The sequence below is a fragment of the Dromiciops gliroides genome, chromosome 3 (assembly GCF_019393635.1).
Source record: "Dromiciops gliroides isolate mDroGli1 chromosome 3, mDroGli1.pri, whole genome shotgun sequence".
In the NCBI taxonomy this organism is placed as follows: domain Eukaryota; kingdom Metazoa; phylum Chordata; class Mammalia; order Microbiotheria; family Microbiotheriidae; genus Dromiciops; species Dromiciops gliroides.
In genome coordinates this window covers 246,987,237-247,004,994 of record NC_057863.1, presented here as the reverse complement: position 1 = coordinate 247,004,994, position 17,758 = coordinate 246,987,237, and the positions used below count along the sequence as shown (strand labels likewise).

The 17,758-nt window shown below is 37.1% G+C and overlaps 1 protein-coding gene across 1 annotated transcript; it reads right to left on the bottom strand.

The window, feature by feature from the left end:
* Window positions 1–14,914: 14,914 nt before the first annotated feature.
* LOC122748833 (stress-70 protein, mitochondrial-like) lies at window positions 14,915–16,982 on the bottom strand. Its single transcript, XM_043994832.1, is given in 2 exon segments — window positions 14,915–14,976; window positions 14,979–16,982. Coding segments are annotated over 2 exon segments (2,034 nt in total). The 5' UTR covers window positions 16,951–16,982.
* Window positions 16,983–17,758: the final 776 nt, after the last annotated feature.

Here is a 17,758-nt window from a genome sequence, read left to right as displayed (position 1 = left end):
GGTGATGTTGATTAGAAGGATAGGAAAGTAGAAACACAATACAAATCGTCTTAAGTCTAAGCTTAGTCTATATTCCTTATAAAAACTCACCAAACCGAAGGCCACCTTTAGAGAGAGAGAGAGACCGTCTGTGCAGCGCAGTCAAGAGACCAGCTGAGCAGGAAAAAAGCCCCACTTCCGTTCTCTCCACCCCGGAAGTCGAGTGCATAGCAGGCAGTCTGACGTGCGCAGCAGGCGGACTGTTGGTCTCCTCCCCAAAAGGGTGGTCCTTCAAAAACTGGAGTCTTTCAGTTATCCTAACCGACTGTTAAAAAAACTTTCATATTTTTTTTACCACAGTGTCAAATGTCTGAGGCTGGATTTGAACTCAGGTCCTCCTGAATCCAAGGCGAGTGCTTTATCCACTGCACCACCTACCTGCCTCTATCCTTTCCACATTGTGACTTTCCCCATCTTAGTTTTGGTATAGCACAGATTGGCATAAAAAATTAAATGGAAATTTGGGGGGAGATTTGTGGAAGCTGCAGACAACACCTGAAGGCTAGCAGATGACAGAAAAAAGTTTAGAAACTCAGAAATGCATAAAATATATTTATGTCTTTGTATACTATCAACTTATTTTATTTTAAATACCATAATTATTCATATTACTTCTCTGGTATGAAGGGAGGGACAAAAAAATTTTTACACAGATTTTCCAGATTTCAGAAGTGCCACCCCACTAAGCTCCACAATGTGGAAAGGATAAATGTACCACAACTTGTTCAGCCATTCTGCAATTGAAGTGGCATTTCAATATCCAATTCTTTGCTACCACAAAAAGAGGTCCTATAAATATTTTTGTACATATTGGTCCTTTTCCATTTCCTTTGATCTCTTTGGGGTACAAACCCAATAGAGGTATTGCTGAGTCAAAGGGTATGCACAGTTTCATAGTTCTTTGGGCATAGTTTTTATTTGGTCTCCAGAACTCCAACAACAGTGCATTAGTGTTACAATTTTTCCATATCCCCTCAAGTATTTGCTATTTTCTTTTTCTGTCATTTTAGCCAATCTGATAGGTGTGAGATGGTACCTCCAAGTTCTTTTAATTTGAATTTCTCTAATCAGTAATGATTTAGAACATTTTTTTCATATTATGATTGATGGCTTTGTTTTCTTCTTCTAAAAACTGTATCTTTTGACCACTTTTCAGTTGGGGAATGGTTCTTATTTTTCTTTTTTATAAATTTTGCTCAGTTTCCTATATATTTGAGAAATGAAGCCTCTATCTCAGAAATTTGCTGTATTTTTTCACAATTAAAAGAAGAATTTACTAAAGAATGATGGAAGATAGGGGACTTATTAGAAACCAGAAACTTTTGAATTCATTAGTGAGGCAAGGGGTTACAGAGGTCACATCCTTCCATGAGCAAGGGAAGGTGGCTACTCCCTCATATTGGATCTCTTATAGCATTTTATACTTTTTAATTCATTCATCACATTTGCTTTGTGACCTTAAAAGCAGATTTCCATCTCCCTGTATCTGTTATGTCAAGTGTGAAAGGGGCAGGCTGGAATAGGTGATCTCTCGGGTTCTTCTCAGCTCTGAAATATTATATTCTATCTTCCATTTTGTATTAGTATGATGTCTTCTATTTCTTTACCAGCCTGAATGCACCTTGAGGGTAGGAAACATCTCTTTATCCCCAAGTACATAGTGCCTTATTAGGCACTGAAAATTTGTTAGATTAAGGTAAACTGAATTTTGGCAATATAAGTGGGGGAAAATATTCCCCCATCTTTTCTGATGAATTTCCGGAGCAGTACTAGAAGACCTTCCTGAAGGATGTAGAATTCTTAATATGGGTAGGTCTTCAAGAGGTGGCAACTGGAATGTCCTCTTCTTCCTCAAGGCTATATTTTTTAGGAAGCTGTGCTTAATTCCCCAAAGCTGGGATTGATCTTCCTACTCTTCTGCTCTACACCCTGACTAATATGCCACTATGGAAATATACATTTGTTGCTTTTCTGATAAACCTGTACATCCCTGTGTAACGATTGGAATGACGCCACCTCCTGGAGACTTACTGTAGAAGAGTTCCACCCATGAAGTGAAGGTCTTTGAGGGCAAGACCAGGAGTCTTTTCTTTGGCATCAGGAAGTGACGTTGGGTAGTGGGAGGAGGAAGGAAGAGACTGGCGCTGACTCTCGCGCTCTCTTTCCTCTGGACTCTGGTGGAGAGCGGAGCTAGAAATGTACTCTCCCTTTAATAGATAGGAATCTAGGCCTTTCTCTCTCTTTACCAAATTCTTATTCTCCTTAATAAATGCTTAAAAGTCTAACTCTTGCTAAAGCTTATAATTTATTGGCGACCACTCATTAGATATTTTAGACAGTTTAGCTAGAATTTTAGCCCTTAACACCTGTCATTGTCATCCTAGAAGACATTCTCACAGCCTAATAGGTTGTCATCATCCAGACAAGTATTCAGCAGAGAAAGGAAGGCAAGACATGTTTCTCTAGGTGTCTTTTTATTTCCACACTTTGTACTGAGATTGCTACACATATTGGAATTGATCACAAAGAGTTTGGGGAAAGAAAGGGATTATAGTGCTAGGCCTCGTGGCATGTGAGAACATTGAGCAACTTTAATACAAATTAGCCTAATTTATTAGAGATGAAAGGTAGGGGAGTGGTACTGCCTCAGATAAAGAGCTTCATAAAAAGGTTCTTGTTTTCTAAAGATAATTTAACCCTTTTAGGAGGAACCTAAGCTATTCTAAGGAGATGGAAAAGTACACTATTCTTTAGTTTTCTGCTATCTTATTGGAACACTAATGCATTGTTGGTGGAGCTGTGAACTGATCCAACCATTCTGGAGAGCAATTTGGAATTATGCCCAAAGGGCCATAAAGCTGTGCATACCCTTTGACCCAGCAATACCGTTTTTGGGTCTTTTTCCCAAAGAGATCATGGAAAGGGGAGAGGGACCCACATGTACAAAAATATTTATAGCTGCTCTTTATGTGGTGGCAAGGAATTGGAAGTTGAGGCGATGCCCATCAATTGGGGAATGGCTGGACAAGTGGTACATGAATGGTACATGAATGTAATGGAATACTATTGTGCTGTAAGAAATGATGAGCAGGAGGAGTACAGAGAAACCTGGAGGGTCTTGCGTGGGCTGATAATGAGTGAGATGAGCAGAACCAGAAGAACATTGTACACAGTATCATGAACATTGTGTGTTGATCTACTATGATGGACAATATTCTTCTCACCAATGCAATGATACAGAAGAGTTCCAGGGAACTCATGATAGAAGAGGATCTCCAATCCAGGAAAAAAAAAGAAAAGAAACTGTGGAATATGGATGTTGTTTTGACCATTCTATCTCTTTTGTTTTTGGTGCTGTTGTTTTTCTTTTTTGAGTTTTTCCTTCTTGCTCTGATTCTTCTTGTATAACATGACTAATGCAGAAATATATTTAATCTTATATATCAGATTATCTGCTCTCTAGGTGAGAGGGGCAGGAAGGGGAGGGAGGGAGAAAAAAAATTCAAATTGGAAATCTTATCTAAACAAAGGTTGAAAACATAAGTAAATAAATAAATTAATTAATTAATTAAGTTAACCATTAAATAGTGCCTACCTCACAAGGTTGTTATGAGGATCAAATAAGATCGCATATGTAACCCACACTGCAAATGGGCCTATATAAATTGTTGTTATTATCACCAGAAGGTTGGGCACGAGAACAATTTTTTTTTCAGTCACAGCAACTTTTGAAAACCATGTAAATCTATCTAAAGTATTGGAGGCAGTGACCTAGTCACTAGAGCACTGAACTTGGAGTCTGAAAAGCATAGAATATCACATTTACTATGTATCTCATGATGGTAAAAAAGTTATGTTTCCTATTATATAGATGGAAATAAAAATACACATAGTACTTAAAAAAACAAAAAAAAACCCCTATTTTCTCAGTCTTTATTGGTAAAGGAACATATCAGTAAGAATCTTTTCAAGACAGTTGCCACTGATATTGAATGAGCTGAGGAAGACTGAGTACCATAAAGTCATGATGACTTTTATTCCTGGGTGGGGGTAGGGAAATAAAATATAAAAATAATTTGTTTATTGTTACAACTCCATATATGTGTAGAATTTCATAATTATTAAGGAACTCAACCTAGATTTTATGGATTATGTACTCTCCCACTTTAAATGTATTCACATTCCTTTCTTCCAGTATGATATCCTGTTTTTTGTTCAGTTGTATCAGTCATGCCCAACTCTTTGTGACCCTATTTGGGGTTCTCTTGGCAAAGAGACTGGAATAGTTTACTATTTACTTTTGTAGCTCCTTTTATAGATGAGGAACTAAGGCAAACAGTTAAATCATTTGACCAGGATCACACAGCTATTAAGCTAGACATTGACTGAATTTGAACTAAGGTCTTCCTGATTTCAGGTCTGGTCCTCTATCCACTGTGCTACCTAGGTGTCCCATGATCTCTTACCTTTTCATAAAGAGGAATCGTATATCTGAACTAAAATTGTTGGAGTATATTTTGCTTTGAAACCAACTTTAAGAGTTAATGTTTATGAGGATCAGAGTAGATAACTGTTCCTTGAATCAATATCTATGCTATAATCGATACATGAGGATGAGTTCAAATGTAGAATCTAGAATTTAGAGATAGTGCCAAATGATTTGCCCCAAAGGAATGGTGAGTCAGTTCTATCATATTTTCTGGCTTTACCCTCTAAATCTCATCAAGAGAGCTGTGGTTTTGCTCAAACTTAAAGATATATTTTATTTATCTTCCTCTTTTCCCTGGAGACATAAAGGATTATGGGAGTGAAAGTTACATATGCTGTAAGACATCGGCATGGTAACTCGTTTTGCTGAACTTACAAAAAGAAGAATCTTTCTTGTAAGAGTAGTCTTGCCAGATAGGGAGAAATTGTATGTTTTGGGAAATGAATATGCTATGAAAACAAAAGGTATCAATAAAACTTTAAAATATAGAAATGTATTTTATGCTTCAGTATTTTTGATTGTTGGAAAAGAGTGTGGATATATCTTTATGCAATTAATCCTGCAAATTAAGCAAGGACTGCTTCTGATAGACATGTATGAATGTGTGGAAATTCTACATATATATATATGTGTGTGTGTTTGCATATATGGTATACCTAGACATATTTAAATAGTTCTGATTCACCTCTTTAATGTTTTCTTTTCTATATGAAATAGTCATACTCCAGCAGATACCTACTTGCTTTGATACTAGTGGCTATGGAAATAACTTCGTATGATTTTCTAGTATCAGATATATTAATTGTCTTAGAGGATTACATATCCTTTGTCTTTATCCATGTTATGGCCTTGAAATGAACTGTTTGAATGGAGAAACAAGTTCAATAATTATTTGTCATTTTTAATCATTTCTAGTGATTTTGTTATCAATTTGAGAACTGCCTAGACTTCTATCACAAAAAGCTCAAATTCCTATATTCTAGGGTGTACATAAATAAATAAATAAGTTTAACAACATAGTTTTTTCTCTTCCTGATAATAGGAAAAATTATTGGCAGAAATCACTAATGGTAGGGATATGGTATACAGAGACTATATATGTCCATTATTTTCATGCATTACAACTTATATAGCCATTGCCAAATCAGTAGACATCTACTTTGTTTCTGATTTTTTGCTACCGTGCAAATAAAGTACTGCTGTGAATATGTTCATGTTTTTGGAGACTCTTTTTCTGTCTTAGACTGCCTTTAGATATATTATTAGCAATGGGTTGTCTTGTTTAGAGTATGATCATTTTCATCACATTTTTAGCATAATTACAATTTGTTTTTCAGAATAGTTTAGCCAATTTACAACTGCACCAGCATTTTATTAATAGACCTGTCATCTCAAAGCTCTTCCAATATTTATTATCTCTAGCTTTTGTCAGCTTCCAGTGTTTAAATGATAATGTCTATGCAGATAACTTACAAAATGACTTGTCCTGCCCTAACCTCTCTTCTGACCTCTGGTCTTATATCTCCGACTGCCTTTTTAGACATTTTCAACTAGAGATCCTGTAGACATCTTAAATTCAACAGGTACAAAACTGAACTCATATTTTGCTCAAAACTTCCCTTCTTCCTAACTTTTCTATTACCATCAAACACTAACATCATCCCAGGAACCCAGGATTCCAAAGTAGGTATCCTCAACTCCTCACTTTCTCTCACCCCCACAGCCAAACAATGGTTAGGTCATCTCATTTCTACCTTCATTACATTTTTCATATGTGGATGGGCCCAATTCTCTCCTCTTGCACTGTTAGCACTCTGTTAAAGATAGTTTGTCACCTTGTGCCTGGAATATAGCTATAGATTCCTGGATGGTGCTGCTACTTTTAATCTTTCCTCACTTCAGATCATCTTCTATTCTACTGTTAAATTTCTCTTCCTAAACATCAAATCTGACCAAGTTAGCCTACCTACTCAATAAACTCTGGTAATTTCCAGTTGCTTTCATGGTCCAATAAAAAACCTATTTGGCTTTCAAAACCCTTCACAACTTGGCTTCTTCCTACTCTCTGGGTTTTCTTGTACCTTACTTCCTGCCACACATTCTGCAACCAAGTGAAACTAGCTGTCTTAAGTTTTATCACTCATGCAACTTCTATCTAGACTAGGCATTTTCACAGGCTGGTTGCTCATGCCTAAAAGTCTCTTTCTCTCTCCCCATCTTTACTTTCGAACTTCCATGGCTTCCTTCAAGTCACAGTTAATGACCTACCTTCTACAAAAAGCCTGTCCAAATCAGTGCTTTCCCTTTGAGTTTATGACCATGTAATCTATCTCTCACTTTATCTTTATCTTTATTTATATATTTTGCATATAGTTTTTCATATCTTGTCTCCCAATTTACTGTGAGCTTGAAAACAGAGGCTATTTCCTTTTCTGTGTATCCCCAGTATGTAACTCCGATCATTGCACATAGTAGCTGCTTAATAATTGCTAGTTGATGCCTAATCTGGGAAGTATATGAGCCTAACAGTCAACAGAATTGGCTCAAAGACCTCAATCTAATCAGAATTGGCTCAAGGAGGGAATAACATACACACTCAATTAGGTGGAATAATCTCTCTAACCCTGCAGGAAAATAGGAGGGGAAGGGGATAAAGAGAAAGGGGCAAAAGAAGGAAGGGCAGATTGGGGGAGGGGACAGACAGAAGAAAATTCCTTTTGAAGAGGGATAGGATGAAAGAAGATGGGATAATAGAATAAATATCATGGTGAAGGGAATAGGATGGAAGGGAAACAGTTAACAATAGTAATCATGAAAAAAAGAAAACGGGGAAAATTGTACAAAAAATATTTATAGCAACTCTCTGTGGTGGCTAAGAATTGAGAATCAAGGGAATGTCCATCAATTTAGGAATGACAGAAGAAGCTGTGGCATATTATTGTGGTGGAATGGTATTGTGGTATAGGAAATGACAAATAGGATGATCCCAGAAAAACCTGGAAATACTCTTGAACTGCTGTATAGTGAAGTGAGCAGAGCTGGGAGGACATTGTGCATAGTGAAAGCAGTATTGTTCAATGAGCAATTGTGAATGACTTAAATACTCTCAGCAATGCAATGATCTGTAAGGGCCTAAAATTCTAGCTATGATGTCTAAAATATGAGTGGTTGCCTTAAATTAGAAGCTTTAGCAAGAGTTTAGACTTTTAAATATTTGTTAAAGTGCATCAGAATTTGGTTAGGAGAGAGAGAGAGGTAAAAATCAAACTTCACCTAACTATTTAGGTGACCCCAGCATCTGCCCTGCCAAGCCAAGGTCAGGAACCGAAAAGCCCTTGCCTCAGTGGCTTCTCCCAGAACCTCTTGTGAAAAAGGAAACAGGGCCATACACACACACACACACACACACACACACACACACACACACACACACACACACAGCTCCAAGCTAATTGCCTGGTAACTTTGATTGTCACAACTAACAGGTGGTAACTTCCAGAAGCTAAAGTCACATGGTTTCCAAGTCACATGATTTCTCCTCATGGTGGAGCTTCCCTGCAATACCTTTCTGGACAGGTTGGTGGTGCTCTAAATCTCACAGATCCAAGACAATCCCAAGGGACTAATAACAAAGCTTACTATCCACCCCCATATAAAGAACTGATAAAAAGAGTACTTGTGGATTGTGTATATATAACCTGGTTGCTGTCTTGTGGAGGGGTGAGGAAAGGGAGGGAGGGAGGGAGAAAAATTTGGAACTCTAAATCTTATAAAAATGAATGTTGAAAATTACCCTAACATGTAATTGGAAACAATAAAATAAATGTTTTTTGAAAAAAAACAAAAAGAAACCTTCAGAAGCCACAGTACACAGTACACAGTATTGTACCTGAAATATGGAAGAACCAAGTTAAAATTTGCCTTTAGACATGTGACCCTGAGAAATTCACTTAATGACATTTTGTCTCAGTTTTCTTATCTGTACATCTGGATAATAACTGCACCTTATCTCCTAATTTGGTTGTGAGAATCAAATATGTTAATATACTTAAAGTACTTTGAAAATCTTAGAGGGAAAAATAAATGCTACTTATTTTTAGTTTGTTTTTCAAATTTATTAGTGAATTGTAGTATTCTATCATATGGTTCTTAGAAGTTTATAAACATTTTGGGAATTGTTCATTCTTATCTTTTGACCACTAACAAACTGGGGAATACTGCTTGGTCTTATAAATTTGTTTTAATTCATTGCATATCTTAGATATTTGAGCCTAACCTGAGATATGTGATATAATGATTTTTTTTCATGCCCTTAATAAAGTCCCTTCTTGTCTGAACAACATTAATTTTTTTTATGGAAAGTGTTTTCAATTTCATTTAAAACTTTATTATTTTTAATCTTTTGTGGTATCTGGGTTTTTTTTTTTTGTTTGTTTGGTTGGTTAAAACTTTCCACGGTGCTTTGTTTGAGAAAGATTTTCCATCCATTTTGTTCACTAAAAAAAGACATTTTTTGTGAAAAAAGACCTTTTCTATTATTATTTTTTTGCATGTATTGTGACAGATGTTATAAGCTACTTAAATTTTTTTTTGTTAAATCATTTTTGAGGACCCCCAGAAGTTTTATCAAATAGAGTCCTCCTTGCATATTTAGACTATTATAATGATTCTCTTTTCAATTTTTAAAAAAATATAGTACCAAATTATTTTGATGATTACTGTTTTGTAATACTTTGATGTATAGAAATGATATTTCTGCTTTTACTTCTACTTTTTTCTCATTATTTCCTTGAAGATTCTAGAACTATTTCCCCCTGAAATTATTTTTATTAGGTCTAGAGAGTAACACTTTCATAGTTTGATTGGTATAGCACTAAATCTATAAAATCATTTAGGTAGTGTTATTTTTATTCCATCAGTATAGCCAAACTATAAGCAGTGAATATGCTCTTAAGTATTTTGATATCTTAATTTTTGTAAAAAGTCTTTTTATAATTATATTTGTATATATTTAGTGTGTTTTGGTAGATTGGTTTTATGGATTTTGGAGTTATTTTGAATGTAATATTTTCTCTATGGAAAAGACAGGAATTTTGTGGATTCCGTTTTTATACTGCTATTTTACTTTATCTAACTGAGTTTCTTTGATAATACTCAGTGATTTTCCAGGCAAACTAAAAGTTTCTAAAAGTTTCATTGCTTTTTCATCAAGAGATATTTTCAGCTCACTACTCCATTTTTTCCCCTACAGTTTCATTCTCTTGTCATCCCTATTGCTAGCATTTCTAGAAATATATTAAATAATTATTGGAAAAGGGGACATCCTGGGTATTTCCACATATTTATAGGGGAGTCTTTTAATGTTTCTACACCATGAATAATGAAATTTTGGGCTTTAGAGACAATGGAACAAAAACAGAATATAATTTAGCATCAACCCACATATTCATGCTTCTAGAACTGACATAGGGTCATGTTTTGATACCTCAAAATTTTTAATTCACTTATACAAGGAAGTCAACATTCACTATCGCCTAAAAATAATTGTTAAAAAGACAAGAGGGGCAGCTAGGTGGCACAGTGGATAGAGCACTGGCCCTAGATTCAGGAGGACCTGAGTTCAAATTCAGACTCAGACAATTGACACTTACTACCTGTGTGACCCTGGGCAAGTCACAACCCCAATTGCCTCACCAAAAAAAAAAAAAAAAAAAGACGAGATCAGAGATCAGTTTTGCATCCTTTTTGATTTCTGAATAATGAAAACATCTTAAGGGACCATCAAAACCTGACAGTGGAAAATTCACCAATATCTTTTAATCATTGAAGAGTTTCTAAACTTTAGTACGCATACCCAGATCACTTCTCAAAATGTTTCATGCTGTCTATATTCTTTAAAGTCTTTTTAGTGAAAATTTACCTTGGATTGTTACTGTACCATCACTGTAAAAGTTCAAGGATTTAGCTAGTGCTAATACTACTTGACATATTCCTTCTCCTATACTCACTCTATATTTAAAACTGTTCAGGCTCCTTGGAAAAATGTAACTGTTTCTGTTGAATAGAGTGGTATGGGGTTGGCCTTTAGACGTCAGTTCCATAGATCTTAAGAATAATGATCTCTAGTCCCTTATATTATACATACCACACACCAAATAGTTAAATTTGTTATCTAGTGAAAAACAAAACATAATAAAAAACTAAAAAGTATCCAATTTTAAAGTAAAGGAAAAGGGACAAAAGCCTGAATAAATGGTTTACTGTGTCTTATTACCTGACTTGTGCCAACTTTAGTTTGCTTTATTCTCTCAGCCTGTCTTTAGCTCTTTTTAAATCAAATCTCATTGGGAATTACATTTTTAAAACATTGCATGATAATTTGACTTTTAAACCTCTTGGATGTCAGACTAATTGTATCTTCCTGGAACAGCCAGAAACAACTTAATCCTAAAGCAAAGTCTGTCTTCCATGATCCTTCCATCTCATATGCATCCTTTTCTGGACATATGGGGCAGAACAAACATTTATTCTCTACATTTCTCTACTTCAATTTTCTTCTGAGATTTTGAGCTACCTTTGCTTTAATATTATATTGAAAGTTATATGGTGATATCCTTCTTCAACATAAAGTTTGTCCAGTCAAGCTTGATAATGGGTTCAATAAGCTTGGCCTTTTAAGAGAATCATGTTATTTTTATTATTTTTTTTTGTGGGGCAATGTGGGGTAAGTGACTTGCCCAGGGTCACACAGCTAGTAAGTGTCAAGTGTCTGAGGCCGGATTTGAACTCAGGTACTCCTGAATCCAGGGCTGGTGCTTTATCCACTGCACCACCTCACTGCCCCATGAGAATCATGTTATTTTAAACCACAACAAGTAGAGGATAAATTATATAAAATGGATATATTTGTTACATATATATATATACATATATATATAAATACTCATAAAAACCAAATAGTCTGACCCATATGATGCCACTTTTTCCTTATTGCCTCTATATTCTACCTAGCTGATAACCCACCATGATTGTTGTTGTTTGTACTTCCTTATCAAAGAGAACCATGACATTGGGGAGGTGATGTCATGACTTGAAGTGAATTGGATTTAAGTGAGGAAGGGCTGTGCAAAGTCATCAGCCTCATTCTCTCTTCTGGAGCCAACTGAGTCTGGTGGCATGATATATATCAGGATGACAAGAGATGGCCCCCATCCAAGCCATATCAAACCTTTTGCTCATATATGTACACATAAAAATATTGCTTTTTCTCTAGGAACATCACTTTCCGTTCTGTAACTACTTTGGCCTCCTCATCAGGGAACGATAGCTTCTTACATAAAGACACCCCTGAGAGAAAGGAAAAAAAAACTCAATGTATTGTCAAAAACAGTTGCCTCTGACTCAAGACAGGGTCATAACTGCCAGACCCCTAAGTGTTCTCTATTTGAAGATCTTAAGCATTTTGCAATATAGCCTGACACATAAGACTTCCCCAATGACATAAATACACACATGCACACTGAAGCACATGCAAAAAGTCAATTAAGAACTCCAGTGTTCTCTTATGAAAATGTCTCATCTGGCATTTTATTTTTCTGGCCAAAATTTGAAAAAAGAGTATTATGGGTGAGTCTTTAAAAAATATCCAGACAAGAGAATCACTCACTCTCTGCTTTTATCTGCTAGCTGCAGGCTATCCTGATAGGGGAGAAAGGATGCTAGAATGTCTCTGACTGTTGGCAGCCATTGCTGCTTTTATAGTTTCACATTCAATTGCCCTTTCTTAGGCAAAGCTTTCCTAGGTAAATAAAATTGTTTCTTGAGAGCTCTGGTAGCTTTTCTCATTCCACTAGTTTCAGATCCAAAACCAGACTGAACTTTTAAACTAGTTTTTTTCTTTTCTTTTCTTCTTTTGGCCAGAATTTTTAAATTTCATTTAACTCTGTGTCTAGATAACAGGTATGGCTTGCTAACAATCTACCTTTTTTGTTTCTGCATCTGTTACAGTGTTAAGGAAAAATGTCAGCCACATCAACTAAAAAAAGTGAGAGAATATATAAAGAATCCTTATTGTCCCTGCCTGAAAATAGAATTTTATGCTTCAAGAATCTGTGAGCATTCCCTCTACCAATGCAGACCACAGACACTCAGTGCCTTGATAGATATTCTTTGGAAATTTCTCTGTCCTAAATAATCCAGCACATGGTGGCCATTCATCTGATGACAAGTCTCCGTATTCTTAGCTCATTCAGTTTTTGGATGCCAGGGAAGTTGTATGGATTTGTATAGATCCTTCTGTGATTAGAAGGAGCATCAAGGCTCCCATGCATCTCTAAAAATAAACCAAAGTCCTAGTATTCTCATTCTCAAACTACCTTACAATTGACCACTGTGTATGTATTTGCATTTGTTTTCTTCATATTTATTCCTTCTATACTTAGCTATATCCTTGTTGTCTCCTTTAATACAATCTTTAAACTCTGCGAGAATGGAGATTGTCTTCATTTATTTGTTTCTCAACTTGCCAGTACATTGCCTGCTAGCCTGCTATATAGTAAGTATGTAAGAATTACTTGTTGATTTATGTACTGAAGATCTGTAAGAACCCAGACTCACATCTGCATCAAGATAAGGGAGGAAAAGTAGGTATTATTTGGAGTGGACCATGCCCTAGGTAGAATATTAGTATTGGCTGTTCTCCTGAAGGAAAAAAATGCTGCACTCTGTCTGAGAAGTATGGGATGAACCTGTTAATTCTAGCAATCTGTCCCACATTATATGTAAGCCTATTGGAGTCTACCTTTAGTGGAGGCTGTCAACAAGTAGATAGAATTACAGTAGCAAATAACAACTAAAACAATAGTAACTACTTACATTTTTATAATTCATTATTTACTAAATATTTTACATGCACTACTTAAATTAATCCCCACAATAAAAGAATGAAATATGTAGTAAAATATTATAAAGATGAGGCTCTGAAAAATTGAATGGCTTGCAAAAAAGCAGAGAGGTAGTAGTGATAAGAAGTAAGAATAAAACTCAGTATTTTGTCTTTGCATCTGGTAGTTTCCCTACTGGTATATAGATGACTGCAACAAGCTAGCTCAAGGACAAAAGTCATCCAGATGGAAGCTTAATGGGTCAGCTAGGTGGCACAGTGGATAAAGTACTGGCCCTGGATTCAGGAGGACCTGAGTTCAAGTCCAGCCTCAGACAATTGACACTTACTAGCTGTGCGACCCTGGGTAAGTCACTTAACCCTCATTGCCCCACAAAAAGTAAAACACACACACACACACACACAAAGAAATGGAAACTTAACTTTTTGAAAAATTCAAGTAAATGTATAATAGGTGTTGAAGGGGGTAAGTTCTACAAAGGTTCAGGTGATGGAAGAATCCTTTCAGGTGTGTTAGTTGGAAAGACCCTGAAGAAGAAGTAGGATTTGATATTTGGTCTTGAAGGATTTGTTGGAACTATGACAATGTTAATTCTCCTCTGCATTCAACCTATTCCCTTAGAATTACTATTTCTCATTCACTCACACCAAGTCAGATGTGAAATAGGAGGCTCTTTGGTTGCTTTCAGTGGCTGATCACAATACCTAATCTAACTATGTTCCATTTCTTTTTTTCTTTTGCCACAAAGAATATTATCATTTCATCGATTTTTTCAGGGTGGCCTTGAAGATATCTTTTTTTTTCTTTTCATATTTATTTTTCTTAAAAAATCCAGAATGGATCAAAAGAACAATTATCAAGAAAGTAGGTACCCAAAGCAAAGGCTAGAAGGTGGAGAAAACAGAATGCTTTGGGTAAAGTTGAAGCGCCTCATTAATCACCTTGTTTCAAAAGGAATAGTTCTAGATAAAACAAAGTAGACCCATCTCTTTCATCTAGTTTCTCCCTTCTCTGGCAATGCAGCTGGCCCTGCATGGGCTATGGATAAGGAGTCCACCAGTCACAGTTGATTAGTACTTGGCTAACTAGAAGGACCTGCCCCTACTGAGTCTTTCAAAGATTATGGTCTCCTACCCTCAAATTTGTGACATGGTTGTTTCACTCTTTGGAATCAGTCACTGCTGCAGACAACTGTGTCAAGCCATTATAATGATCAGTGCAATCCCCTTTGCCCTTTACATGCAGTTGGAAAATAAAGATAGGCTGGGGATGCACATTTAGAACTCTGTATTATCTGAATTACCTGTCAAATGATAATTAGCTAATACACTCACTAGATTTATACATTAAGGAAATTATATATAGAATACTGCAAAAACACAGTAAGACTGAAGTTTGCCCATTTCTGCTCAGGAAGGTCCTTGTTCCCAAGCTTCACAAATGTTTCCCCAATTTCTGCTCCAGTCATGGTCAACTGGTGACATTACTGCTTCCCCTCCTTCTAATCTTCCTTCTGTTCCCCAGAAGTAGAACTTCCAGATCCTCTCTCTCAGATGCCATCTTTTTATATGCCATTTCAAAGAGCTTTAATGATGCTTGCTGGAGAGTAGATGCTGCCTGCCTGATGTTTTCCCCTGTTTCACTATCTTTGTGAGCCAAGAGGTCTCTCATTCTAGAGATTTCTTCTTTTAGTTTATTGCACTCATCTGCTGGAAGTTGGTCTTTGAATTCTTCCATCTTTGTTTCAGTATCGTGAATAATTCCTTCTGCCATATTGACAGCTTCTACACGTTCTTTCTTTCTCCTGTCTTCCTCAGCATACTTCTCTGCATTCTTAACCATATTCTCAATGTCATCTTTGCTTAACCCACCAGAAGACTGGATCACAATTTGTTGTTCACGTCCTGTGCCTTTATCCTTTCCAGAAACATGTACAATCCCATTAGCATCAATATCAAATGTGACTTCAATCTGTGGAACTCCATGTGGGGCTGGTGGAATTCCAATCAAAGTAAACTGTCCAAGAAGCTTGTTGTCTGCAGCCATTTCTCTCTCTCCCTGGCACACTTTAATTTCCACTTGTGTCTGACCATCAGCAGCTGTAGAAAACACCTGGCTCTTCTTAGTTGGAATAGTTGTGTTCGTATTGATTAGTTTGGTGAAGATGCCTCCCAATGTCTCAATGCCCAGAGAAAGGGGAGTGACATCCATCAGTAGCACATCTGTGACATCACCAGCTAACACACCTCCCTGAATGGCAGCTCCAATAGCCACAGCCTCATCAGGATTGACAGCTTTACTAGGGGCCCGGCCAAAAAGTTCTTGTACTGTCTGCTGAACCTTGGGCATTCTGCTCATGCCACCAACTAGGATGACTTCTCCAATGTCACTCTTGCTGACTTCAGCATCTTGCATGGCCTTCTGGCATGGAGCAATAGTCCTCCTGATGAGATCAGTGACAATACCCTCAAACTGAGCTCGAGTTAGCTTCATGTTCAAGTGCTTGGGCCCAGAAGCATCCATAGTCAAATATGGTAAGTTGATGTCAGTCTGCACAGAAGAAGAAAGCTCACACTTGGCCTTCTCAGAGGCCTCCCGTACTCACTGAAGAGCCATATTGTCTTTGGTCAGGTCAAGTCCTGTCTCTCTCTTGAATTCCTTCACAATGTGCTGGAGCAAGGCCTGGTCAAAGTCTTCACTGCCTAGGAAAGTATCCCCATTGGTAGATTTCACCTCAAATACACCTTTCTGAATTTCCAGGATAGAAATATCAAAAGTTCCACCACCTAAGTCGTACACAGCAATGATTTTGTCTTCAGATTTGTCTAAGCCATAAGCCAAGGCAGCAGCTGTAGGTTCGTTAATCACTCGAAGCACATTAAGGCCAGATATTTGCCCAGCATCTTTGGTGGCCTGTCGCTGAGAATCATTGAAATAAGCAGGCACAGTGATAACAGCATTTTTTGCTGAATGTCCTAGATAGTTTTCTGCAGTCTCCTTCATCTTCATCAACACAAATGCACCTATCTGACTTGGGGAATAGAGCTTCCCATGGGCTTCTAACCAGGCATCACCATTGGAGGAATGGACAATTTTGAAAGGAACGTTTTTAATGTCTTTCTGCACTTCAGGATCCTCAAATCGACGGCCAATGAGGCGTTTGGTGGCATAAAATGTGTTGTTTGGGTTGGTGACTGCCTGTCGTTTGGCAGGCATGCCAACAAGGCGTTCATTGTCTGCTGTGAAGGCTACAACTGAGGGAGTGGTTCTGGCACCTTCGGCATTCTCCAACACCTTTGCTTGTTTCCCTTCCATTACTGCCACACAGGAGTTAGTTGTGCCCAAGTCAATACCAATAACAGCCCCCTTGATTGCCTCTGATGCATAGTCTCGTCTTGAAATGATTCGAAAAGCCTCATGACTGAGACCATTCCAGCCATCCTGGCGGAGGCCGGTAGCCGGGCCCCGGGATGCGGCTCCGGCGAGGCGGGCAACGGCAGTACGGCTGGCACTGAGCATGGCGAACGGGTAGGCAGAGGTCGGCGGCGAAGTGGACTCGAAGATATCTTTAATAAAACTAAATTCAGCTGTCCTCATCACAACGATCCCTTCCTTATTCAGTTTCAATGTTTTCATGCTCACAAAATCAACCTCTGCCTCCATTTCTTTTTCTTTTCCTTCTCCTTTTTCTCCTTCTGCATTACCACAACCATGACCATCATCTACCAAAATAGTATCATTTTCTCCCACCTTCTAAAATCAATAATATTTCTGTTTTACTTTTTCTCATCTTCATTTTAAGCCATTAACTTAGCACCAGATGCTCCCCTGAACCATGTAAATATGCTCACATCTATTCAATTCCTATTTCATAAAATGTATCATTGGTAGGGAATTTAGAAATTATCTATTCCAATCCTTCTACAAATATCATATCTTTTTATCCTCAGAAGAAACTGGAGAGGTAGGAACTATTATTTTTATTTTATATATATGGAAACTGAGGCATACAGAAGTTAAAGATATTGCCCAAATTCAAACAGCAATTAAGTGTATGAGAATTGATTTTTCCAAAATCAAATTGGGTAATAAGCAGCTAAATTGAGTTTTAATCCCAGGACCTCTTCCACATAGCCTATACATAGTTAGCAAATAATATTGATAAGGAGAATATAGGATAGGCTAATGGCTTGCCGAATTTTGGCAAATTTAGCTTAGGATTCTTTATTTGGTTTCTCATTTCTATAGGTTCAGGAATCTCAGTGACTGATTTAGCCTTGGGTAACCAGGCTTTAGGGAAAATTTATTCATGCTTTTCCAAATTTAC